The following is a 27,622-nucleotide window of genomic DNA, read 5'->3' as shown; positions in this document are numbered from 1 at the left end:
GGATTTACTGGAAGTCCAACCCTTCCATGAAGAGACATCTTGACTATTATGAATGTAATCTGTCTGACACATTCAGTTTGAACAAAACGAAGCAGAGCAACAGGAAAGTCATACGACTGTGACTCCAAGTAAGTGCCTTAGTTTAAACTAAGTTATAGAAGGAAATCATTAATTCATCAACAAGATTCTACAATTGCTGGATTAATTAAATATGTTGTCTCATGGATGGTATCATAATTAATTCTTGTTCCTTCTAAAAGTTGAACAAATGGCTGACGATTCTCTTCAGTCTCATCCTGAGATAAGGTAAATATGTGATTTTTCTTTGAAAAAGTGTGCAAATAATTTCAAGAAATGTAAATATTATGTAAGCAAAGTGTTCTTTAGTAAATCCTTTTTTGTCCCTTTTTTATTCCATGAATTTTATGTACAGATGTTTATTAAAAGAAGCAGAAGAAAGAGTGAGCTCCATCAACAAAAGGTACTGTATCTCAGCAAATAAGAATAAAACTGAAGAAAATTTCAGAGCATTTGCTCTTCATAGTTTTACTCCCTGCACCCAAAATAATAATAACAACAGTAGATTTTTATCACTACAGACCAGGCTTTCAGAGGACATTTTCTGGATTATGTTCTTGACATTGGATTCATTGAACTCATTGCAACTGTCTGACAGTTTTGTGTTTTTTGTTTCTATGTTACATGTACATCCTGATTAACATTACCAACACATGTCTCATGTTTGCATGAAGAATTGAAACTATGGAAGGCGAACAACAACAGGAACATAAGAAGATAAGGTGACTTTTTAGACAAATTAAACTAGAACCAAACAAAGATATGCTGTTTTTAACATCTTACCGCAAAAGACAAAAGTTTACCAATAGGTTAAGTTGATAAATGAAACAAAGGAATTTGTGGTACATTGGTATGTAGAGGAGTGAATTTTCTTGTTTTTCCTGGAGGGTTGATATAAACCTCTGGGCAGATTGTAGGTGAGAAATGTTTTCATAGTAAATTCTGATGGTGATGGGATGAACTGATCCCTCAGTGATGACATTGTTCAAGGGCTATTTATTTTGTTAGGTTTGCCGTTGCGTATACTTGCGACAGGTTTCCAACCAGAAACCAGACCAATTTAAATTAGGACTTTGTTTCAGTTGCCAATAATAACTCAAAACCATGGTGAGATAAACTGTCTAATGAAGTGGTTACACAGATTTTGAAGTGTTAAAACATAATTAATCCTATTTGTGAGTTTTGGTGTACCCATAAATCTAATCTACAAGCGATTTCTGTAAACAACAACCATGGATGAAAAAGCTGCTTCTCTTGGCCCACTGGAAAATGACCAAGATTCCTTCAAAACACAATCTAATGGGACACTGTAAATAATTCCTTTGTAAATAAAGGAGTTATTCAAGCCTAAAATATGTCACAGGCCTGTTTATTCAATACTTTAACAGCAGGCTTTTGCGTTGAAAATGTTTCTTATTCTGTCAATATAGTTTTCAAATTAATTGTTATTAATTAATTACACTCCCTGCATTTGATTAAAATGTTCCACCACTAATAAATATGAACTTAATATACTTAAAATTCAGTGCAGACTCACAGGCAAACCAGGTTTATCAAACCAATACATTATGAAAAATCAGAAGTAAATTCAGCAGAAATAATCCATGTGATTCATTTCAACTGACTGACTCCTCTGTTTCTTCAGCCTTGTATAAATTCATGTTTTACATGTTTCATGTTTTACTCCACAGAGCTGCTCTAAACGACAAAGAAAAGGAAACTGAAGCAATCAATGAAAGGTAATTTACATTTATTGATGAGAAACACAAACTTTCACTATTTAAAAAGTCTGTAAATTCTGGCACATTAAAGAGCCACCTATACAACAATCTGTAGAAATCTCATTTCAGAAATGGTTCAGGCATTGTCTCTAAATCCATTTAATAATGAACACATTCCTACGTTGTCATCCCCTGACAAATGATACTAAAATAAATGGAAGCCATCTGCATCCACTGATATATGGAAACAATACTATGGTTTAGATCTTTAGTTTATTTATCTTTAAATAGTTTTACTGTTTGCCACTTTGCATACTAATTTAAATTAAATGAATTTTTAATATTACTCCAGCATAATGACTTTCTACTTGATTTTTCTTTTATGGCCACTGCTCTCCAGCAGCCTCCATGATGACAGCTGGTGTCTCACGCAAAGTCCTCATTTAAACAAAGCCGTCTTAACCACAGTAATACCTGTAATTAAGACCATATTTAATCTTTGTAGATCTTGTGCAACATGCCCACTTACTGCGATTACTATATATATAATATAATTTAAATTCCCTTCTCACCCACCGCGGGTGGTTCTTATCCTCTGAGCTCGGGTCCTCTACCAGAGGCCTGGGAGCTTGAGGGTTCTGCGCAGTATCTTGGCTGTGCCAAGGACTGCACATTTCTGGACTGAGATGTCTGATGTTGTTCCTGGGATCTGTTTGTAGCCACTGCTCCAGTTTGGGGGTTACTGCCCCGAGGGCCCCGATGACCACAGGCACCACTGTGGTCTTCACCTTCCAGGCCCTCTCCAGTTCTTCCCTGAGGCCTGGTATTTCTCCAGTTTCTTGTGCTCCTTTTTCCTGATGTTGCAATCACTTGGTATTGCTACATCAACCACAACGGCTTTCCTCTGTTGTTTATTCACTACGACAATGTCTGGTTGGTTCGCCATTACCATTTTGTCTGTCTGGATCTGGAAGTCCCACAGGATCTTAGCTCTGGCGTTCTCCACCACCTTTGGGGGTGTTTCCCACTTTGATCTCGGGGTTTCCAGTCCATATTCTGCACAGATGTTTCTGTACACTATGCCTGCCACTTGGTTATGGCGCTCCATGTACGCTTTCCCTGCCAGTATCTTGCACAACCTACACCTTGGGTCTTGTCTGGTGTGGTAGATCTGGGCCTCTATTGCTCTGGTGTTTAGGGCCTGTTCCTGGGCGGCCAGGATGAGGGCCTCTGTGCTTTTTCCATTGATAGGATTTACTGATATCAGCCACTTGGGTTATTTGCTGATGTATTTATGGATCTTAGTTGTTTCGTCCTCACACTCACTTCCTTGCGGCTCGTGTACAGTCTCAGGGTGCTGGATTTGGGATGGAACCCTCCATGCATGGTTAGTAGCTTTCTAGTCTTAATATCTGTGGCTTTGCTTGTGGTATACAGTTAGGGCCAGAAATATTTGGACAGTAACACAATTTTCGTGAGTTGGGCTCTGCATGCCACCGCATTGGATTTGAAATGAAACCGCTACAACAAAATTCAAGTGCAGATTGTAACGTTTAATTTAAAGGGTTGAACAAAAATATGTGATAGAAATGTAGGAATTGTACACATTTGTTTACAAACACTCCACATTTTAGGAGCTCAAAAGTAATTGGACATATAAACATAACCCAAACAAAAAAGTTTTTTCTCAATATTTTGTTGCGAATCCTTTGGAGGCAATCACTGCCTTAAGTCTGGAACCCATGGACATCACCAAACGCTGGGTTTCCTCCTTCTTAATGCTTTGCCAGGCCTTTACAGCCGCAGCCTTCAGGTCTTGCTTGTTAGTGGGTCTTTCCGTCTGAAGTCTGGATTTGAGCAAGTGAAATGCATGCTCAGTTGGGTTAAGATCTGGTGATTGACTTGGCCATTGCAGAATATTCCACCTTTTTGCTCTCATAAACTCCTGGGTAGCTTTGGCTTTATGCTTGGGGTCATTATCCATCTGTACTGTGAAGTGCCGTCCGATCAACTTTGCAGCATTTGGCTGAATCTGGGCTGACAGTATATCCCGGTACACTTCAGAATTCATCCGGCTACTCTTGTCTGCTGTTATGTAATCAATAAACACAAGTGACCCAGTGCCATTGAAAGCCATGCATGCCCATGCCATCACGTTGCCTCCACCATGTTTTACAGAGGATGTGGTGTGCCTTGGATCATGTGCCGTTCCCTTTCTTCTCCAAACTTTTTTCTTCCCATCATTCTGGTACAGGTTGATCTTTGTCTCATCTGTCCATAGAATACTTTTCCAGAACTGGGCTGGCTTCTTGAGGTGTTTTGGGGCAAATTTAACTCTGGCCTGTCTATTTTTGGAATTGATGAATGGTTTGCATCTACATGTGAACCCTTTGTATTTGCTTTCATGGAGTCTTCTCTTTACTGTTGACTTAGAGACAGATACACCTACTTCCCTGAGAGTGTTCTGGACCTCAGTTGATGTTGTGAACGGGTTCTTCTTCACCAAAGAAAGTATGCGGCGATCATCCACCACCGTTGTCTTCCGTGGACGCCCAGGCCTTTTTGAGTTCCCAAGCTCACCAGTCAATTCCTTTTTCCTCAGAATGTACCCGACTGTTGATTTTGCTACTCCAAGCATGTCTGCTATCTCTCTGATGGATTTTTTTCTTTTTTTTCAGCCTCAGGATTTCTGCTTCACCTCAATTGAGAGCTCCTTTGACCGCATGTTGTCTGGTCACAGCAACAGCTTCCAAATGCAAAACCACACACCTGGAAACAACCCCAGACCTTTTAACTACTTACTTGATTACAGGTTAACGAGGGAAAGGCCTTTTGAGTTACTTGCAGCCTTTGGAGTCCATTGTCCAATTACTTTTGGTCCCTTGAAAAAGAGGAGGCTCTGCATTACAGAGCTATGATTCCTAAACCCTTTCTCCGATTTGGATGTGGAAACTCTCATATTGCAGCTGGGAGTGTGCACTTTCAGCCCATATTATATATAAATTGTATTTCTGAACATATTTTTGTCAACAGCTAAAATAACAAAACCTGTGTCACTGTCCAAATATTTCTGGCCCTAACTGTACCTAGGTACTTGTAACTGTCCTCTATGTGTGCTATTGTTCCTTGTGGGAGTGAGACCCCTTCTGATCTGAACACCATGTTGTTTCCAGAGTTCATTTGCATTTTAATCTGAATGTCAAGCCTCTTCATGACACTGTTTTGCATTAGCTTTTATATTAGCTAAAGCAAAGTGGGAAACTTTTTCAGAAACATTGTTGTGTAAACAGGTTCTTCTCTACTTATCTTGGAAACATGGTTTGAACCATAAAAAAAAGAATTAGATAATTATTATCTTGCAAACCGGTGCTGCATGTTAAACTATAGCTTATGAAAACTGTCTTTATTGGAGAAAATATGGACAGTTTAATCCACTTTATTAGTCCTTCAAATTATTTATTCTAAGTGACAAAATTTCCAACTTAATTCCTCATTTTTGAATAAATTGCATAAAAACAATAATTGCATATAATTTCCTTTTCAATGTGTTCTTAAAGGCTTCAACAGATTGAGGAAAATCAACATGAGCAAAATCGCCAGTTAAGGTACTGATTTATGGAAAGTGTTATACACTTTCTAAGTTATTCATTTATCCAACACTGTGAATATTCAGTAAACTCAATGGGAATCAACCAAGTGGTCACTGTATTATCTGATTGAGGTCAGTAAACATTCAATCCATAACTCTGTTATTAAACAGTTTTATCTGTTTTTCACAGATCTGCTTTGGGCCGAGAAGAAAAACATCTATCATTAGTTAAAGAAAGGTACTGCAGATTTACTCCTCTGATATAATAAAATATAAGATTTTGTGTTTGAACTTTGAATTTTCTCATATCAAGAAGCACAAGAATTAGTTGTTTTTCCACTGAACTAACATTTTGTGAAATTTGTCAAAAGTTTCAAACAGATTACAAATCTTCAGAAACAAAAACATGATTCAATAAGGTAAAGCTTTTTTTTTTATTTATTAGTTGAGTATGACACATTTTGAAGTGCAGTAAATTCAGTAGGAGATTTTTTGACAACCTGTGAATGTTTGTCAATAATGTATATTTTACTTCAAAGATCTAATCTGCATGAAGAAGAAGAGCGTCTAAGATCAAGGTATGAATTAAAGAATAGATAGAAAATATTATTTTGATAAAAATTTAAAGCATGTTTTGCTGATTAAAGAAAATTGCCAGTGGATTCAGCGAACCTATTAGAAAAAGCAACTTAATACTTTTCACAGAACAACTAGGCTTAATGATGAATATTTAATCTTATATCATAAACTAATGTTTACACATTTATGTTCAATGTGACGAGTCAAAATAAAGTTGGATGAGTAACAAAATATTATTCTCTAAGTTGAGCTACATGCTATTTTTACCACATCTTCAAATAAACTTTTGAGATGGAACTGGAAAATTAACCAGTTTTCAAAACAAATCTTCTAAAATTCATAATGTGTCATAATGCACAATAGTAGTTACACAAGTTTAAAGTGATTAGATTTGTAGCCACGTGGAGACATCCTATTCATATAATCTGTTACTACGACAACAAAAGATGAAATCCATGGATTTTAAACCTTAAATTTAAAAATTAATTTCCTCAGAAATAGCAGGCCTGAAATATTTGAAGTGGTACATCTGTACTGGATTCCATATTTACTTTTCTTAGCATAATATTAAATTTAGAAAATAACCCTTCTTTAAACAAGAAGGTTTTTAGATTGCTCCAATTGTTTCTGTCATTATTTTAATGTTTTATTCTGTATTTTAGGATCGTGAACAGCTCATCACGTTTCCAGACAGTGATGAGGCCACTGAGAAGGGTGTTCAGGAGTTCCAATAATGACTTGAATTGGACTGGAAACCAGAACCCCAGGTAATATATGCTGGCACATGGTGCATCTAAAAATTATTCATTTGTTTTTGTTTTTTTATTTTTATTTTTGTTGTTTCTTTTTTTTTTCAGTTAATGGCTGCTATAAATACAGTAGACATGATTTATTGTTATCTTTTTTATACATGTTTCAGAACATCAAACCAATTCAAATATTAGTCCAAAGCAACACAAGTAAACCCAAAATGCACTTTAAAATTAAGGTGCTGATTATTATTAAAGGAGAAAAACATCCAAACTTACATGGCTCCATGTGAAAAAGCATTTCTCCTCCAGAAGTAGGAGCCATAGTGTCAGGCTTTAAATTGTTTTCTTTCCTTCCATCAGTGTTATTCAGTATGTTTTGAAGAAAAAAATCTCCATTTGGGCATTTTAATTGAATTGAAAAAAAAAAGTTCTGACAAACTACACATTTATTTGACCAAACTGACATTTTTGTTGTTTTTCAAGCAATAAAATTGAATCTGACCATGAAGACCAGCATCATGCGATAAGGTAAACTTCAGTCTGATTTAAAGGAAATATAAAGGCTGAAAAAAAGTCACTTAACTCAATTAATGTAAAGTTCCAAGCTGGTAAATTTGTCAAGATTAATCCAGAAGATCCTCCGACTATTGTGTTTGGGTTAAATCCTTTTATTAAAAGTGTATATTTTGTTTATTTGTATTTTTATAACTGTCTCACTAATTTTACAGATCTGCTTTGGAACAGGAAAAGGAAAAGCTAGACTCACTCCAAAAAAGGTAATGTTCTATTCATAGACGCTAAAATATGTTAGAGATGTTGGTTTAGATTAACAGCAAACCAGATTTGGGGCATAGAAAAGAAAAGTGAAAAAATACAGAAACAATCAAGAAAATTATGTTCAACCCTGAGCATCCTCTTCATGACATTGTCTTGGAAAAACAGAGGATCTTCAGTCAGAAGCTTCTTCAAATTCACTGTAATACAGACTGTTAGAAAAGATCTTTCCTGCCAACAGTCATTAGCTTCTACAATAACGCTTTGAAGAACCTGAATCAATGAGTTTTAACAACATTTGGGATAAATAAAGTATTTTTGAATTGAATTGAATTCAAGCATAGAGAGAAACTGAGGCAGAGAATATAAACAAGTCAGTTCTAAAGGTTTGGAGTCATTTACTGTTTTTTTGTCACGGTTTTATTGATCGGTCTAATAAGAAATAAATCACGTTAAACTAGTTTTCTCCTCACAGTCACAGTTGTTAACATTGCTGTGACAGATGAGGATGATGGAAGGTTGAGGAAGATTTTCTACGGTAGTAAACTGTGATATTATGCAGCTCAAAAATTATTTTAGGTTCAAGTTCAGTTTATTTGTGAAGCTCATTCAAAAACCATAAAGTTCTCCAAACTGCCACACAATAATATCTGTATACAGGCTGAAAATGTTTTAAATATTTCTATATTTTCCCCAGCAAACCTCTAATTTTTCTTTTTCAAAAATAACTAATTTGATTTTTATTCAAAAGTATTGAACAGATTGAAGAAATCCAGAGACAAGAAGATCACCAATTTACGTAAGTATCTGGACTGATGTTGACTCTGAATTTAGAAAATTTTTACCTTTTGGAAAAACAATTGTTCATCACTAATTTTGTGTTGTAAATTTACCAGATTTAATTTGTTTTCTCTGAATGCAGTTGTTTGATTAGTTTATAGCATTTTTATGATTTTTCACTCCACAGATCTGCTCTTCAACTAGATGAGAAGGAATCTCAGTTACAAAGGTACTGATGGTGCAATGAGCATAATAATAAAATTACTACTTACTTTTAATGCTGTCAGTAAGTGATCAGAGCTTTTAGAAACCAACGTTTTACCTTAAAATGCTAAATCCTGTAATTGCTCATCCACATTAGTGATTTCCCTTGTCTTCAGTTTCTCAATATTTTGTTAGGTCACAGTCTTATTTGAAGTTGTAATATGTTTCCTAATATCTTATGCACAAATACTTCATTATGAAAATATGGGGAATAAAAGATTTTGAGTGTTTATTTTTTTTGCTAATTTCTTAAAAATGAAAACAAGATTTATGCAAGTGATCACGATCTTTGCTTCATTGTTGATCCACCTTTGGCAGCAATTACAGCCTCAAGACTTTTTAAATATAAAGGCACCATCTTATGTCACCAACCTTTAGTCAGTTTAGCCCACTGATCTTCTCCAGGTTCATCAGGTTGGCTGGTGGACATGTGCAGCCACTTTCACATTTCTATGGAGAAACCTTTCAGATCTTGGCCATGTGCTTTGGGTCGATGTTCTAAAGAACCATTGGGGGGACAGCAATCTGGCATCATGCAGCAGGTTTTCCCTACTAGTCTCCCAGATCTTGCTGCTGCAAAACACCACCACAGAATGATGCTGCCACCACCATGCTTCACTGCATGGGCTTTAGATTTTCCTCCAAACATGATGCCTGACATTCACACCAAAGAGTTCAACCTTTGTCTCGTCAGATCAGACAGTCCCTCAGGTGACTTTTGGTAAACTCCAGCTGGGCTGCCAATGTGTCTTTTATAAGGGATTAGCTTGTGTCTGGTCACTCTACCACAGTGATCAGGTTGGTGGATTAATGCAGAAATAGTTTGTCCTTCTGGATGGTTTTCACATCTTCTCAGAGCTCTAACAGAGTAACCATCAGATTCTGTCATCTCCCTCACTAAGGAATTATTATTATATTCTTCCCCAGTCGCTCAGTTTGGACGGCTTTAGAATGAGTCCTGCTCTTCTTTACTCTTTAGGAAGACACTTTAAAATAATATGAGTTACAGTTGTAATCATTTTTGTTGCCAACAAATTTAAGAATTTGTTGGTAACATAATTTGTTTTTTTTTTTTTTTATTTTTACAGAGAAGATATCAAAACAGCAAACATGCTTTCCCTTCAGGAAAGGTACTGTCAACCAATGTTTGTTCAATTTTCATTGAAGAAAGAACAATTAATAAAACAAGTATATATGCATATATATTTATTTTTTAATTCATTTATTATTTATTTTTTGTCAAAACTAATATTCTGTGATAATTTTTAAGAATCCAAATATTGGAAGATTTTCAAACAGGTCTTAACATAAGGTAAATATCTTCTAGCATTTACTAAGAATGTATTATAGATTTTAAATCCAATACAATTCAGTGTGAGCCTGTTGTTATGTTGTGCATGTTAATTTGCAGATTTTCAGAAAAAGAAGAAAAAATGAAACTTCTGCTAAAAAGGTAATTAATTTTAAATCGCATACAATAAAAAAGGTTTAGTATGTGAACATAAAAAATTCTCCCATTCAACTGGTCAGTTCCAGTTCATCTTGTAGACCTCGACCAGAACTGTGAGGTGACACATCACTTATTTATCTGGTCAGGAATAATAATTTTTCTTCTGCACCTTTAGTCTCTGTGCATCTGTTGTCACTAGAAGAGGACAGCAGTGACATAAATGTAAATACAAAAAGTCCCCATTAATGCACATAATGCATATTTTACTCTGCATGCATTTAGTACAATCTAGTTTTTCTGTCAGATTCAAAAGTCTGAATTTCAAAGCTTCTTATGTCTGTCATCAGGAAAGTCTTTAGTTTGGCTGCTGGATTTAAAACTCTCTGGAAGTTCCCTTTCTTCATAATAGTTTGATTTATATGTTCACTTCTCAGCAGAATGTCTTGGTTCACCATCATGTGATCTTCTATGTATCAACTAGCATCATAATAAACAAGTGATCTTGTGTGATTCATATGAACTAACATCTGTATAAATTACTTTCTGAAGGCTTGACCAGATTAAAAACTTCTTCCAACGGCAACATGAAGAGGTCAGGTAAGAGTTCTCTGATTTTTCATTTTTTTGATTAACTTTAACCTCTTTCCCATAAAACAACTGGATCATTTTTTTTTCCACAACAGAGCTAGGATGGGTGTTTTCAAGAATTGTATTTAATGATTTAGTGATAAATAATGGTATTAAAAACAAAAATTATGAAAAACTGTGTAGGTTTATGCATCTCTGTGTGAATGAAATTTGGTTTCATGTGATAAAACCTAAAACATTTCCTTCAGTAGGGTTATGGATTGAGCACAATACTATAAAATTTTAATCATGTTTTGGTTTATCTTTATGATTATGCTCAGAAAGATTCATAAAGTGTTTAGAAATTTGGAACATTTAAAGTTGACAAAAATTACTAACTTTGACTCTTGATGCAGTTTTCATTTATTTAACTCAATCATGCAATTAGAAAATCATCTTCAGATGTAATTTTTGCTGAGTAAATCTGCCCTGGCAGATGGAGGCAACCAGTTTCTCTATGAGGAAATAAAGACAATGAAACAGAGGTAGGAGGTGATGAAACACATTGTGACAAAATGCTTCCTAATAGGTTTATTTTCTTTATTAATGATTATCAGATTCTGTACCTGCTCAATGTGGGCATTATGATGGGAAATCATATCAATTCTGGGATACATTATGACTGAATCAAAGGAATGTTGCATATAAAGTAAAAAAGCAATAATTAATAAATATTTGCATTTGAACAACAGGTGGTGCTAACCTAATTATTGTAATATTTTTTGTGGATGTTTTGATTAAGCTTCCAGCATGTTGATGAAGTTCAGCAGCAGACACATTCTGAGAGAAGGTAAATATCTGACTTTAATTTGAGAATAACAAACCACAGTTGTGTTCTGCAGTTTAGAGACTTTGAACAGATTCTGAAAAACCAACATCAACCAGCCAAATGGGAAAATTAAAATTGCAGGCAGAAAGAATTGAAACTCAGTGGAAGTCTGAATTACAGACTCTCATTGTCTGTATTTTGTATTCCTAATTGAATTAGAATATTTTAGTACTTAAGCTTCAGTTTAAGTACTAAATCATTAATTTTCCCCATGTTGATCTATACACAATACCTTAGTTATAATATTACCCATATATCACTCATATATGAGTAATATATTTGTTTAAATATATTAATCATTTCATGTTGGCCATTACAGCTTTGATTAAAAAGTAATTGGAATGGAAATGCAAAACCAATAAATTGTTTACCAGAATCAACAGATGTATATACATACATACATTCCAGTTTCCATGTTCTCAAACCAGTGCAAAGTAAATATTCAGTAGAAAATGCAGCAGGATTATTTTTGGAGATTCATCCCAAGTTTAGTGTTTGTTTCTCAACAAGTCTTAGAAAACTTCTGAATGAGTCGTTTTTCATGCTGGATGTTTTACTCCACAGAGCATCTGCAGAAGTAAAGGAAACAGACTCACTCCTGCAAAGGTATGTAGAATTAACTAATTTATTAATATAAAATGAGAATATAACGTTGAGCTCAAAAAAGGTAATGCATTTTTTTCAATGCTGCAAATCTTTCATTGTTTTTGAATAATTCATGTAACATGCTTAAAACCATATTATTTTTCTACACTTTGCTTCATACAGAACATCTGACCTTTCACCTCTTGAGAAACTATTGATTCCTAGAGGCGTGAACTCTGTTGAGATTCCAACTTTTGTCCAGTCGTTATATTTGTTGATGAGGTTCTGCACATTGCATGCACTGTAAAAAAACACATCCCTCTTTTGTGAAGCGAGAAGTGCTGAGCTAAACAAGATGGCTGCTGTTAGATCGTATTTTTTATTATTTGATTTCACTCCTGTGACCAGCAAGAGTTTGACTCCTCCATCAATTTGTTCCTTCTCTTCTTATTTTGTATGACTGCTCAGATCTTTTCTTTCTGTTTCCCTGGAAACAGGTTTTTTAGCTGATACATTTTCCATTAAATGAATGAGACCCTCATTGTACTCCACAGATCTTCTTGTAAGAAAAAGGAAAGGGAAGCTGAAGTTTTCAAACAAATGTAAATGGTTTGAAAGATGGAATTAGATTTTCTTTCTTTTTTAATTACTGCATGAGCTGCAATTGAAAAGATAAATTTGTCTTTTCAACAGACAAAAGGAGAAAAATGAAGAACTTAAAGAGATAAGGTAAATATTTTAGCAACATTCATTCATTCACAGTGAGCTGGTATTTATTCTGTTTATTTCACTCCACAGATCTAAACTTAAAGAACAGCAACGTGAAATTGAAGACTTGCAGCGAAGGTACTTCATGTTGCCAGACGTTGACAATGAATTAACAATTTCTAAACTCTGTCAGCACGTCCAGTTTGACTCAATGATTTGGATACAAAATGTTTACTTCTCTGAATCATACATGATGATCAAAAATAAGTTAAAGAAAGTGATTTTCCCATCTATTTTTATAATAGAAGAAGCTGAGATTTTTGAGGGCAAAGTTAAGAAAAATCATCACACAGGATTCAAACCTCTTTGCTCCAATCAGACCAACCAGGAGATTTATTCAGCACATCTGAATACAGATTAAAAATTCCAGAAAACCTCTGACTTCTTAATGGTTATAAGACCTTTGATATGATTTCATAACTATTGTTGTGGATTTGATTGTTGTAACCAATCAAATGCACATCATTAGAAAAGGCAGCTTCTCTTGTCTCGTTTCATCCTGGAGCTCTAGGAGTTTTTCCTGATATTCTCCACCACTGAGATATATTAAAACCAAAAACATGACAGCTTAAAACTCTTTTTAGAGTTATTTGTCTTTCCAAGCTTGAACTCCCTCTTTACCTTCCTTATCAGAATGACCTGCCATGAAAAATAAAAACATCCTTTTCAGGTAAAAGTGACCTGGAACATCATCATCACTCACTTCATGATTCAAACTTCACCATCAACAAAAATATTTCCCCACAATATTGACACAAAACAAAATATAAACAATGTGTGAGCGTTATTTTATCCCTCCTCTGGTCATCTAGTTTGATTCCTGCATCATTAATTTATTCATGTCTGTTCATCCTATAGATTGTTTCTTTCTCTGGTAACAAAGCTGCTGTCTCAAAGTGAAGACAGCAAAAACTAACTGGAGCTCTTCTCCTTCACATCCTTACAGATTATTATTTATTAAAAGTTACCATTACAGTAAAATAAATAATATATCTTAAAACAGAGTGGTCAGATATTTTGTAGTGGATTTCATAATCTGACTTTTCAAATGTGCTAAATTTTTTATTCTCCCTGTTTTCATATGATGGCTGTAAAACCTGACAGGAAACATGAAGATAATCATGACTGTTGTTTTTACACAGATTAAATTATGAAGAAATGCAACATCAAAACACAAGGTAAATATCTTTTCATTTTAATGTCTATTTCTTTATTCTTGTCTCTCTTGAGCTGGTTTTTAATCTGTTTGTTTGATTTCTTAGATCAGCTCTAAAAGAAAAGGATGTGGAAATTCAAGACTTGAAAGAAAGGTATTAAAATGTTTTAATGTGAAACACTGTATTTTGGGGGGGACAATAAGAAAAGTTTAGTGACTTAAAAAACAGACAATATTTTGTTCACCGAATCTTGATTTCGGCTCTAATCAAAAGATATTCACTTTACAGTCTTAACTGTGAAAACACAATAACTCAGTTTCTTATCTGATTTGCTAAGTTGCTAATTATTTATGGGGATTTATTGTAAAGAATTATTAGTTTAAAAAAGAGATTTGTGTGAACAAACATTCATGAAATCATTTATTTGTTAAAAGGTTTGAAGACATGAAAAATAACGAACAGAAGCAACATCACTGGATTTAAATATTTGACTTACATTAAATTCAGTAGAAAAAACACTTAAAAAGTTTATTGATTTATCTAACTGAGGCCAAGATTTGTTTAGCCAGTATGTTTGGATTAATTTAGTAAGTTGCTCTACAGATCATCTCATAAGAAAAATGAAGATCTCAAACGAATGTATGTCACAGTAAATTATTTAAAACATGGAATTTGTTTTTTGTCAATGACTGTGAGCTGATATGGGACATCAAGATAAATATGTGTTGGTTTTAAACAGAATAAAGGAGAAGGATGAACAACTTGAACTGATAAGGTAAATATTTTTCAACATTCATTCATTCACTGTGAGCTGGTTTTCATTCTGGGTGTTTCACTCAACATATCTGTGCTTAAAGAAAAGCAAAAGGAAAACTGAGGTCTAAGTACATAAGTACTTCTTGTTCCAAGTTTTTAACAATAAGTAAACAGTTTCTAAACTATGGGAGTCTGATAGGTCAAGTAATTAAAAATGCTAAATGAAATGTTTAAAATTTTCAAAGGAGGCTTCTCTAACATTGCCAGAATAGTTTCAATAACTATTGATAACCCATTGATTTTATTGCAATGGCAGAATCACTAATCATATTTCTTTTCTACATGCAACATCTTATTTATTATATTTTTTGTAAAGATGTGGTATTTACTAAATGCCTCATCCAATGAATCTATTGTTTTTTCATTAGTAAATGGCATTACTGATGAAAAAACAGATTCACACTTTAATTAACTCTAAATTTTGACAGAACAACCAGCCAGAGTAAAAAATGTTTTGGTTTGTAAAAACTAAAAAAAATTTATAATTTTTGTCAGGATCCAAGAGAAGGAAGCTGCTCAACAAAAGCAACATAATATGAAGTAAGTATTTGCTTTTTTAAATGTTAAAACAATGTATTTTATAGTTACTATCAACTATAAATGAAGGCCAAACGGCTCAGATATCAGATAGCAGCCAAACAATGTGGCTGCTATCTGATTAATTCAGCAGAAATAATCAATGAGATTGATTATCTCATCAGACTGCAGCCAGTGTTTGTTCAGTTGATGGTTTTGCATTGATTCAGGGTGAACTGTTCATGTTGCTCCACAGATTTCTGAAAGACAAAGAAAAGGAAACTGAAGCTCTCAGACGAACGTATGTTACATCCAGTGGTTTAAAATATGAAATTTATTTTTCTTTTTTTTCTGAATTTATGAAAAACCTTAAGATAAATAACTCTGTTGCTTTTAAACAGAATAAATGAGAAGGACGAACAGCTTCAATTGATGAAGTAAATACATTAATTCATTCATGAATTCATTCATTAATTCATTCATCCACTGTGAGCTGGTTTACATTCTTTGTATTTTACTTCACAGATCTGCATTTATAGAAAAGCAAATGGAGACTGAAGCTTTGCTGCAAAGGTAGATTTTTGAAACTTTGTTACTATGAGATCTTCCTAACACCAGTAGGAAAGTCTTATTTACCATCAATGTGATGGTAAATAAATGACCATCACATGGAGTTGATGATCATTTATTTACGTCTCTGTTCTACTGTCTAAAAGAAGTAACAATGTACATATGGAGTTCTCACATGTCAGTTGGTTGATTAAGTTATCTAGTGGTCATTGAAACTAATCAATAACATAATCAAATCAAACATAATCAGGTTATTTGAGTTACTTGTTTCAAGATGGTCTAGAAAGCTGGACGCCCCTGATGAGTCCAGAAGCCTAATAACAGAGCAGTGACAAAAACAAGAAAATGCAGGAAAACTAAAATTCTGTTGAGCTCTACTGTCTTGCACGCTAAAAAAATGAGTTATGATTTCTAACTAAATAATTTGTCGTTAAAATTGAATGGCCTCTACGATAAAAAAGAATTGTAAAACAGGACTTTTCAAGAGTTTTCCATTAGTCTATTCTTCCTATTTTCTTTAATCATTGTGTGAACTTATTGATCACGTTCTGATGAAAATGTCCACTGCTTTTACAGAGTTTATCAGATGGAAGCACAACTTCAACAATCAAGGTAATAAAGCCCAAATGGAGCTTCAGGTGGTTGATAAAGTGACCTTGACACTGAGTAAACATAAGTAAACAGCTTGTTCAGGGCATCTGAGTTACTTGTTGGTTCAACATGGTCTATGTAGCTGGGAAACCCTGAAGAGTCCAGAAGTTTAATAACATGGTGTTTCCATATATTGTAGTAGTAGTATATCAATAATATGCAATGCAAGTGATCTGTAATATATTTTATAAGATTAGAAGACTCAGTGTCTTGCTCAACTATTTTAAACAGTGCAAACTTTTTCTCCTGTCTTTGTTCACTGACAGATCTGCTCTGATAAAAAAGGAAGATGAACATGAGAAACTGAATCAAAGGTAGAGTTAAAAAATCATCTGAAACTTTTTAAAATATGTCTACATTATTTTTTTTCTTCTGTTCAGCTCAATTTGTTCACCTCAGTCTAACTACAAATTTTCTTGATCCACCAAAGGTAAAAAAATAAATAAATAAATCACATTCACAGCAACAGTGACTTGTTACACAGCCTTGTGGTACACCAGTAATTATAATTGTGGTTAAGAAGCTGTGATGTTTAATGAAATATGATGGAACCTGCTGGTCAGAAAGTCCAATAGTCAGCTACAGATTGGAGCTCCATCAATTTAGCAATTAGTTTAAAGAGATTAATTATTAAAAATAGAACTGAAGCCTACAAACAGCATTCTAGTGTTATTGTCCAGATGTGAGCAAACACACTGCATTATAGATGCTGGATGTTCAGATCCTCCATTTTGTAGTGGGCAACTTGATGGACGTTCAGGATTGGGGTTAAACAGAGGATAAGATGTACCAGAACCAGGCAATTAGTGTGACCACTAATTGGTCACAGTGATGAGTGTTTGATACCTGTACAATGAGGTGGTTTGAAGCAGTCCATCATAACAACATTGCGGGGTCAGGATGACAGTCTGTCAGGATGACAGTCTGTCAGGATCTCCACTAACTATCCAGTAGAAACTTGTCCAGGAATGTCATAATGTTCTGCAGTGTTTTGTTTGTTTAATTGAGAACATTTTATGTTTCTTATGACAAATTATTAATGTGATGTGATTTATACAAACATTTTAACTTCTACAGTTTTCAAGCCTTTCACCAACAACAGAATCATAATGCAAGGTGAGCAATTATGTGTCTACATTTTTCAATTTCCCACTGCAATATCTGAATCTATCAATGATCCGTTTCCAGTCTGATGCACTTTAAGTCAAGTCATGTTTATTTGTAGCACCTTTTAGCAAAATGGCAGTTCAAAGTGCTTTAAGTGATAAAATTATGATTAAGGGAATGGACTAATAATACATTATAAACTAATCAATGAAATTGTCTGTTATCTAAGAGATAACAGACAATTTTAGTCTATAAGTGTTTCAATAAATCTGAATAAGCTGCTTATGTTGCTCCACAGATTTCTGAAAGACAAAGAAAAGGAAACTGAAGCTCTCAAAAGAATGTATGTTACATCCAGTGATTTAAAACATGAAGTGTTATTTTCAATGACTATGAGCTGATGAAACACCTTAAGATAAATAACTCTGTTGCTTTTAAACAGAATAAATGAGAAGGATGAACAGCTTCAGTTGATGAAGTAAATACATTAATTCTTTTATTCATTCATTTATTCATTCATTCTCTGTGTGCTGGTTTCATTCTTTGTATTTTATTTCACAGATCTGCATCTAAAGAAAAGCAAATGGAGACTGAAGCTTTGCTGCAAAGGTAGTTTTTTGAAACTTTGTTACTATGAGATCTTCCTAACACCAGTAGGAAAGTCTTATTTACCATCAATGTGATGGTAAATAAATGACCATCACACAGAGTTGATGATGATTTATGTATGTCTCTGTTCTACTGTCTAAAAGAACAGGGAGTGAAAAAAACAACAAAACACAAGAAAATACAATTCTGTTGAGCTCTACTGTCTTGCATGCTGAAAACATGAGTTGTTATGAATGTTAACTGAACAATTTGTCGTTAAAATTGAATGGTCTCTACCTTAAAAAAGAATTGTAAAAAAGAACTTTTCTAGAGTTTGCCATTCATCTATTCTTCCTATTTTCTTTAATCATTGTGTGAACTTATTGATCACTTCAGCAGTCAAGGTAATAAAGCCCAAATGGAGCTTCAGGTGGTTGACAAAGTGACCTTCACACTGAGTAAACATAAGTAAACAGCTTGTTCAGGGCATCGGAGTTACTTGTTGGTTCAACATGGTCTATGTAGCTGGAAAACCCTGAAGAGTCCAGAAGTTTAATAACATGGTGTTTCCATATATTGTAGTAGTAGTATATCAATAATATGCAATGTAAATTATCTGTAAAATATTCTACAATATTAATCCAGAAGATCCAGTGTCTTGCTCAACTTGTGATTTTTTAAAGAGTGCAAACTTCTTCTGCTGTCTTTGTTCATCGACAGATCTGCTCTGATAAAAAAGGAAGATGAACATGAGAAACTGAATCAAAGGTAGAGTTAAAAAAAACATCTGAAACTTAAAAATACATCTACGTTCAATTTTTTTTGTCAGCTCAATTTGTTTACCTCAGTCGAGCTACAAATTGTGTTGATTCACAGCAATAAATCACATTTACAGTGACTCGTTACACAGCCTTGTGGTACACCAGTATTAATAATTGAAGAAGCTATGATGGTCGAACTAAATATGATGAAACCTGCTGGTCAAAAAGTCATAAAACTACTGATTGAGGCTTTATAAGTGTGGTGATTAACTGAAAGTGGATGTCATTATTGAATGCAGAACTGAAGCCTGCAAAAAAGCATTCTGGTGTTATTGAAGCTTTCAAACGAATGTTACATCCATTGATTTAAAACAGAAAATATTCTTTTCATTTTCAATGACTGTGAGCTGATGAAACACCTTAAGATAAATAACAGCTTCAATTGATGAAGTGAATTCATTCATTCATTCATCCACTGTGGGCTGGTTTTATTCTGTATTTTACTTCACAGATCTACATGTAAAGAAAAGCAAAAGGAAACTGAAACCTTGCTGCAAAGGTCATTCGATTTTCCAGATTTTCACATGAAATGAAATCTTTCTAAATATTATTGTGAAACTTTCAGCTGATTCAAACAGCTAAATATAAAACATTATCTTTAATATTTTTAAAATATGTAGCATTAAATGAAGACTTCTGTACCAATTAAACAATTCACATTTATTCCAATGTGACAGTAAAGAAATGCATTAGTATTTCACAATGGAAGCAAACACGATGTATCACACAGAAAAAGTAGAAAAATGACAGATAGGATTAAAGTGGAAAGGAAATCATGTTGCCACAACAACGTGCTAACATTAATTGATTCTGTTGAGCTTTACTCAACGAGTCATTGTTATTAATGTTGAGTAAATAATGAACATGTCTTTAAAATTGTCTGGCAAAGAATTTTAAAACTAGACATTTTAAGAACTTACTATTTTTCCTTTCTTCCTGTTTTCTTAGAATATTGTGTGAACTTATTGAATCCATTCTGATAAACATGTTCACTGATTTTACAGAGTAAAAGAGATGGAAGCACAACTTCAACAATCAAGGTAACAATGCACAATGGAGTTGTCACATGTCAGGTGGTTGATTAAGTTATCTATTGATCATTGAAACTAATCAATAACCACTAGAAATAACACAGCAGTAGTTAAAAAACACCTGGACATCTTTTCTTGTTTTCATTTCTAGTCCAAATAACATCAACAGTTAAAAACATTTATATATAATTCTGTCAGAAAGTTTTTATGTATTTGATTTGGTTCTTGAAACAATAAATGAGACTTGGAATGTTTTAAAAGTGGATTTTTATATTGCACAGATCTGCTCTACAAGAAAAAGATGAACAACTGAAATCTTTCAAAGACAGGTACTGGATGGGTTTTATTTTGTTTTTCACAGTGGGACTGTCAGTTAAAATGTTTTTTTCACCAATACTGCAAAGAATAAATGTAGAAAAATAGTTTTCTGTAATGAATATGTGTGGTTTTTACAGAGTGGCAGGAGAAGTTGCTGTGTCAATCAAAACAGGAAAAACAATGAGCCTCAAATATCCTGTTAATAAGAACAGACTGAAGGAAATGTATGAAGACCTGAGGTGTGACTGGCCAAAAATAAAAAAAAACTTAAAGTCAAACAAGAAACATCCAGATTCTGTGAAAGAACTGATTCTGGTAGTTATGTTGACACAAAATTCAACTTTGGACTTCCTTCTTGAACATCTGAAACAAACTAATATTACTTTTTCTCCCCTCACTGTTCCTGTTTGTCTCTATTTTTTACCTATAATGCCAGAAAGAGTTTCAGGACGCAAAGATTGACATGAGAAACAGAAGAAAGATGATAGATAAAGTGTTTGAAAAAGGGAAGAATGATGGAGGAATGCCACAAAAGGTAATATGTTCTTTAAAGTCATGTCTTGTGGTCCAGTTGTGTGTCTGAACTCAGGTTTGTTCCTTCAGGTTGATCAGTACCGACAGCTAACAGTTCAGAACCTGCAGATGACTCTCTACAGCCAGAAACAAGATGCTGGTTCACAGGTGGGTTTGACTTATCCAAAAATACTTACCATACATAAAATTAACACAGCAAACTAACACTTTTATTTATTTACTGTCAACAGAAACCCTTTCTTGAAAATGAAGCAGCAAATCCTCAGGATGTGTTGAAGTATTTGGGTTCTGAATGTTACTGGCTTGGTTGCCTGATGGCGTTAAACAACCCGCCTCTTCAGCCTGACTGGGAGAATCATCCTCCATCGATGGATAGATGGGACGTTTTCCCTCGAAATATCAGAACTGCTTCTGACTATGAGTGAAATTAAATGAATCAAGAAACAATATCGCTTTCTACATCTTTGAATCTGTGAAAAAATGAAAGTGTGACAGCTTTAATAGATCGTAAAGCTGCAGCTTTTAATTTAGTTGAAAATAGATGTTTGTGATTATTGTTTTTAAAAGCTCAATAAAGCCTAATAAGTTTGCTTAGTTGCAATTTTTTATTTTCAAACCTTTTTTAAACATCATAAATTTAAAACAGTTTGGCTATTATATTTATTTTATGTATTCATCTGAGTTTCCTGTGAACCTGAACATGTTTTTCTCTGTTACTCTTGGTTTGCCTCCATTGTGCAGCATCTTGTACTGCAGTTTGACTTTAATTTAATTGAATGACTGTTTTATATAAATCTGTGCTACTGCTGAATTATAAACAGGCCAGTAGTTAACAGGTTTATTTTTAGGGGTATTTTGAAAACATCTAGTTAGCTTCTATTAATCTGGTTTATTGTCTATAGAACGGTGTAAATTCTAGAAATTAAACATGATTAGATACTTTCTATGTTTGCAAAATGTTGAATTCTGAACAACAAAGGCGAAACAAAAGTTTGATTTGACTTTTGATGAAAATAAAAACTTATTTCAATGGGTTTCATTTTTGCTATTTATTGTGTTTATCTACAAATTTCACCAGTGTTTTTCTATCTATCTATCTATCTATCTAATTATAACCAGCAGTAACTAGATTTCAAATAAAGAGCAAATAATTTAAAGAAAATGTATTACAGTTCTTTCTCATGTTTCTACGATTTTATGTGATTATATTGTATTATTTAGTTCCCTCAGAATGGTTGCTGTTGGATAAATTGTGATATTATTAATTAAATATTTGTTATTCTCATTCATCTTTGTAATGCATCTTTTCTTATATGCTTTTATTGTTTAATTTCATCTTAGAATTAAGAATGTTTCTGTATGGTTGAATTAGTCTGATTCCTTTCTCAGAAGGCCTCACTGAAGGAAAGCAGTGACAGCAGGTTTCTGCAGGTTTATCTCTCAGCAGGAAGCAAGGCCTCTATGACCGGCTGGATTGCTATAAAACTATGACAGTGAAGATGTACAACTTGCTCTGTTTAACCCTGTGTCGTACTGATTGTCACTGGCGCTATAGCTATGTGATGAAGTGTTTTCCCTTCCCTTTAGAGTTTCAACGTTCTTTGTGATTAGGGATCCTAAAAACAATAAAAAGAGAGGAGCAGGCAAATGTGGTTTTAGAGCGGAAGGAGATTGTAACTGAAAGCACATCACTGTCTGTTCTCCTCGCACGTAAGAAAGAATCTAACCCTCTTGTCTTCCCTGTGTTTGTTTAATCTGTGTTTAGTAGGTGATAAATCTGACATATTTTTGGTCCTTCGAGTCAGAGGTCAATACACCGAAAGGATTCCGGCAGTTATGGAATGGCAAGCCAAAAGAACCTGTTAAAGGGCTGGGCTTGGCCTGCCTGCTGGGATCTGAAGGTTGACAACACTCCAAGGAAAGATGACAGGAATTGAGTGATTCTTCTTCAAGAGAATATATATATATATATATATATATATATATATATATATATATATATATATATATACTTGTCAAGGTTATAAAAATAAAATGTAAATCAACCACAAATTCTGCCTATAGTCATATATTCAGGAAATAAATGACAATATTCCCTGAATAATTTTATTTGAACTCATTTACCTCTAATGATTAGTAGAATTTTACTCACATTGCCATAGAGCGCCATCTTGAAGCAGTCAAAGAACAACATGTGTCTCGCTTCTTGGCCCTTTTTTGAAAGGTAATCTTTCTTTGCTACGTAACCAAAGCTCACAAACTCTTGTTTATCAAAAAGGATGCAGCTCGGAGTCTTCGGGGTTTCCAGGCCAACTTCTTCACCCCAGAAGCTTCAAGTAAGGATCATCTTTCAGGAATTTAAAGGGGGGCGGGTCTATAATAGATATTATTTTTTAAATTATTTTTTGTCTATGTGTATTTCATCTTTGTCTGAATTTGTTGCGAACTTTCAGGAATAAAATACTTTTGGTTTGATAAACGACACCAGAGGTGTTTATGTGTTATACATTTGGACGCTAGATGGCGACTATTAGACACTTGCTAGTGTTTACTAAACGTGCAGATGGTGCTAAAGCAGCAGCAGGTGGAACCTTTAAAGACTTTGTGGATTGACTCCAATTCTACTCACCATAGAGCAGTTATGTTAATCACAGCTACGCCATCTTTAATAACAAAAAGCAGAGAAAACTAATCTATTATTCTTTTTTGGCATGTTTCTGAAGATTGTCTATTAACATAAAACAATTTGACCAAACAGTAAACATAGCTTGATATATTTTTAACTTTAGTAGACTTAGACATTATTACTTTTACTAACTCTAAGTAAACATATAAAATCAGAACACATAAATAAGAATTTTCAGAACCCAATTGCAGCTTTTCTAGCAACTGAATCAAAAGAAGAAGAAAAAACATGACAAAATAGCCTGATAGTATCCAACTTTATAATGCAGTTAATTGAATTTCAGTTTCTACAGGAAACTGACTGAGGTCAGGCATCACAGAGAAAGTGATTCAGTCAGTTAATTACTTACTAGAAATTGTAAATGATTACTGAAAAGAAAATGCAAAGATTAGTGATAAGATTTTTTATTATTATTATTTATTTGATTTTTTACGTGAAATATGGTCATTTCTACATTTGGGATGTTTACAGACCATCAGTAAATATGACACATATGTCACCTTATTTTTTAAATTTTATTTTCTGATACTATTACATCAATTTAATTCATTCTTAATTTATTATTATTCACTCAAATAAATAAATTTTATCTCATTGATCAAATACTCCTAAAAAGATAAAAACAACCTTTTAATGTGCCACCAGATGGAGTGTTTATTATGTATCTAAATTCATTTCACGCTGCCAAGCCAAATGTTTTCATGAGTGATGCATTCTGGCTATATTTTATTGATTTTTCAGTGTTGCACATGGTAATAATGTCAGTATTCATTATAATGCTGAATGTTAATTCATTTGTCCAGTTTGCCATAACATTTATTTATTTACAGAAAAATCTCCACATCTTTTGTAGCTTTTATGGGTTCATGGCTCAAACTTGCAGTTTCATTCATTCACTTAGTAAAGTTATGTTCTGTAACTACAGTATTTTTTTTTTCATTGTGTGTCACCGGAGTTATACCAAGAGAGATCTTTATTTCAAAGCACACAATGACATTAATAAAAACATCCATATTAATATTTTGAGCCACTTTGATTTGCTAATCCTGACTAGCTTGATTCGCAACATCAAAACAATAGTTATCAGTAATAATCTACCTAAATTATCTTACCTGAAACTCAAATCTTTTCATATTGAAGTCACAGAAAAATACATTCCTCTTCCTCTGGACTGAAACACCATTAGATAAAAGATCTGGTCAATTTCAAATAAATCTCAATGGAAAGAAATACAGATCCAGATATATTCCAGAAAAAAAACACTTTAAATATACAGAACTTTTTACTATTTGACATGTAGCCAAAAACATGTCAAATACTTTTTGACATGTTCATTGGGTTAGGGTTAATTATCTAGAGAGTCACACCCTCTAATCCAGGGGTCACCAACCTTTTTGAGACTGGGAGCTACTTCACGGGTACAGAGCAACACGAAGGGCTACTTGTTTGATACAGTCTTTATATATATGATAATACTGCCTGATCATATTAAATCAGGACCACTCACAATAGTTATCAGTAATAATTTACCATGGCAGCTATGGTTAATTGCTATTATGTGATCAGAAGTTTTTAGCTCACAGAGTTTTAAGTTTGATTCCCTTTTGGAGTTTTTCTCTGTGATTCTAAACTGGCCACAAGTGACTTAAATAAGCAAAAGCAATAAACAAAAGACTTAGACATTATTACTTTTACTAACTCTAAATAAACATATGAAATCAGAACACATAAATAAGAATTTTCAGAACCCAATTGCAGCTTTTCTAGCAACTGAATCAAAAGAAGAAGAAAAAACATGACAAAATGGCCTGATAGTATCCAACTTTATAAATGCAGTTAATTGAATTGAGACCTTAAAATTTTCCTTTAAATGAAAAAGAAAAGTTATTGTTTTATTATCTAACCATCTGTTCTATTAGCAAAATTGTGGAAAATAAAATATCTTTTGTGTAAAAACATATTATACACACACAGCTGTCAGTGTGAGGGTTGAGGTGGGGCACGCCAAAGCCTCAGTCTTATTGATCAGTTTACTTTTGTTTATTTCACGGCTTTGCGTTTTTCTATAAGCTAAAAATGAACGAGTTGGGTTTGAACCTCCCGTTGTTGTAAGATCAGCCTGAGCTTCTGACAGTCTGCGCGGTTCTGGCGGGTCGCCGGTTTATTAGCTGACGGGTCACCCGCTGGCTGACACCAGCAGATGTCGTAAAAATAAAGGTCCGACACAAAACTATTACTGCACCTGACCTGCAAGAGCACAAGCACAAACCTAAACCAAGAGCAGTGGACTTTTTTTCCAGACGATGCTAAATAATAAAGACATGGAAGCGAAGCCTCCTCATGTGGTTCAAGGAAAGAGGACGGTGTTGATTCCCAGATTTGCGCTACGAATAAGATGTTTTGGCACAATTTATTTATTTTTTCTTCACAATTTTGTTAATAGTAAATAGGGTTAAATAATAAAAAATCCAGAAGTTATTCTTTTCTTCCTTTACTTAAAGGAAAATGTCAAGGTATGAAGAGGGCAGCTGCAGGCGCTGCTGCGCTCCGATAGTTTCTGAACTTTAACAGCCGGAAAGAGTTTTATACGTAAAGCAATTTATTTTAAACGTTTTTATCATTTCCCTCTTTTGAACTCTAAATATAAACAAACGTCATTGCTTCAATATAGAAACATTTAATTAAATAATTTTTTGTTAGTGCTCCCTAATGATAATGGCTATTTTTAGAAGTGGCTCCGCGGCTGAAAAGGTCCCTGAAGGGCGACCGGGTTGGTGACCCCTGAATCCTTTATTAAAAGTAATTCTGAGAATGTACTTCCATACAGCATTCTAACATTAAAGGCATGACAAGAATGTTTAATGACAAACAAGAGGATTTCTTAGAAATGATTTAGTTTCAGTTTAAAAAATTTTCATGGCTTCCTTTTAGTTAACCTTGTGATAATTGCAGTTATACAGTTTGAACAGGGAGACAGGGATCATTTTATTTCTGCAGTTCAATTAAATCTATCAATTAAGTTTATTTGCTATTTCATAAAAATAGCAAAAAATCAACAATTGAAACATTAAATTCTCCTAAGTGACATTACTACACATCAAAATGTCAGTTAGTTTCATTTATCATGGTACAAAAGCAGCTCTTCACATTACTTACAGAAAAAATCTTATACAACATGGTAGGTACAAATATCTGTTCTGATTTAGAGCCTATTTGTTTCCTCATTCTGGTTTAAGCCAGTATTGTTTTCCATGACATTCATTTTTGTCATGTGATGGTGAGGCAAAGGCTGGAGGCCCAGGTAAGGTGAGTAGTGTAGGTTTTAAGAAAAAGCAGTCCAGAAAAAACAGTCAACAAACAGTCCACGGCCAGGCAGCACGGCTGAGCGGAAGCCAGGGCTCACACCGGTAGCAACTGGTCTAGCAGGCGGAAAACACAAACAGGAGACAAAACTATGACAACAAACACTGATAACAACTGACAAGGTTTGATTGCCCTCAGTGTATTTAGTTGAAACATTAAATTCTCCTAAGTGACATTAGGAACAAAGGACACAGGAGGAACTAAATACACTGAGGGCAATCAAGGCAACAAGACACACCTGGGAACAATCAAGGGGAAGACAGGACAACGAGGAGACTCAGGACACAGAAACAGAATAAACACAACAGAAAAACATGGAACATAAAATACTCCTCCCTTAAAGTGTGGCTACCAGATGCCCAAAAAGAGTCCATAAACAAAACAGGGTGGGCTAGAGTCCAGAAAAAGAAACCTACACACTAAAGATGGGCGAAAACACAAAAAGTCAAAAACAAACTGAAAAACTACCCACAAAGTGGGCGGAGGCGTCGAGAGAGGTCCGGAGGGCGTCCCTGGCGCCAGAAACGGACCCTACGGGGAAGGTCCGGAGGACGACCAGGGGACTCTGGAGGACGACCAGGGGACTCTGGAGGACGACCAGGGGACTCTGGAGGACAGGAGCACTAGGAGTCTCGGGAGGAGTGGCACAAGGAGCAAGAGGAACCGAG

At 34.2% G+C, this 27,622-nt stretch overlaps 2 protein-coding genes across 2 annotated transcripts; both read left to right on the top strand.

The window, feature by feature from the left end:
* Nucleotides 1–76: 76 nt before the first annotated feature.
* On the top strand, nucleotides 77–14,145 carry LOC129374467 (trichohyalin-like). The gene is made up of 25 exons (XM_055052914.1): nucleotides 77–128; nucleotides 261–306; nucleotides 434–481; nucleotides 753–800; nucleotides 1,770–1,817; nucleotides 5,357–5,404; nucleotides 5,579–5,626; nucleotides 5,760–5,807; nucleotides 5,928–5,966; nucleotides 6,630–6,734; nucleotides 7,203–7,247; nucleotides 7,448–7,495; nucleotides 8,245–8,292; nucleotides 8,461–8,502; nucleotides 9,626–9,667; nucleotides 9,808–9,849; nucleotides 9,949–9,990; nucleotides 10,537–10,584; nucleotides 11,357–11,404; nucleotides 12,008–12,049; nucleotides 12,583–12,630; nucleotides 12,722–12,757; nucleotides 12,827–12,874; nucleotides 13,939–13,974; nucleotides 14,059–14,145. The coding sequence occupies exons 2-25, from the start codon at nucleotides 269–271 to the stop codon at nucleotides 14,111–14,113; spliced, it is 1,140 nt and encodes a 379-aa protein (XP_054908889.1). The 5' UTR covers nucleotides 77–128; nucleotides 261–268; the 3' UTR covers nucleotides 14,114–14,145.
* Nucleotides 14,146–14,551: 406 nt separating this feature from the next.
* On the top strand, nucleotides 14,552–21,939 carry LOC129374468 (probable DNA double-strand break repair Rad50 ATPase). The gene is made up of 20 exons (XM_055052915.1): nucleotides 14,552–14,592; nucleotides 14,693–14,728; nucleotides 15,265–15,309; nucleotides 15,542–15,586; nucleotides 15,687–15,722; nucleotides 15,811–15,858; nucleotides 16,432–16,467; nucleotides 16,773–16,820; nucleotides 17,584–17,622; nucleotides 17,912–17,956; nucleotides 18,056–18,091; nucleotides 18,175–18,222; nucleotides 18,922–18,969; nucleotides 19,474–19,521; nucleotides 20,027–20,062; nucleotides 20,335–20,382; nucleotides 20,509–20,686; nucleotides 20,808–20,906; nucleotides 20,975–21,052; nucleotides 21,136–21,939. The coding sequence occupies exons 3-20, from the start codon at nucleotides 15,305–15,307 to the stop codon at nucleotides 21,328–21,330; spliced, it is 1,116 nt and encodes a 371-aa protein (XP_054908890.1). The 5' UTR covers nucleotides 14,552–14,592; nucleotides 14,693–14,728; nucleotides 15,265–15,304; the 3' UTR covers nucleotides 21,331–21,939.
* The last annotated feature ends 5,683 nt before the right edge of the window (nucleotides 21,940–27,622 follow it).

Source organism: Poeciliopsis prolifica, unplaced genomic scaffold (genome assembly GCF_027474105.1).
Source record: "Poeciliopsis prolifica strain line A6 unplaced genomic scaffold, Auburn_PproV2 SCAFFOLD036, whole genome shotgun sequence".
In the NCBI taxonomy this organism is placed as follows: Eukaryota; Metazoa; Chordata; class Actinopteri; order Cyprinodontiformes; family Poeciliidae; genus Poeciliopsis; species Poeciliopsis prolifica.
This window is presented reverse-complemented; position numbering and strand designations above follow the sequence as displayed.

Coding starts and splice junctions, on each gene's coding strand:
- LOC129374468 (XM_055052915.1), top strand. Junction 19,522..20,026: donor ACTGAAACCTTGCTGCAAAG/GTCATTCGATTT, acceptor CTGATTTTACAG/AGTAAAAGAGATGGAAGCAC. Junction 20,907..20,974: donor ATGGAGGAATGCCACAAAAG/GTAATATGTTCT, acceptor TTGTTCCTTCAG/GTTGATCAGTACCGACAGCT.
- LOC129374467 (XM_055052914.1), top strand. CDS start 269: ATGGCTGACGATTCTCTTCAGTCTCATCCTGAGATAAG. Junction 9,991..10,536: donor ATGAAACTTCTGCTAAAAAG/GTAATTAATTTT, acceptor TACTTTCTGAAG/GCTTGACCAGATTAAAAACT. Junction 13,975..14,058: donor ATGCAACATCAAAACACAAG/GTAAATATCTTT, acceptor TTGATTTCTTAG/ATCAGCTCTAAAAGAAAAGG.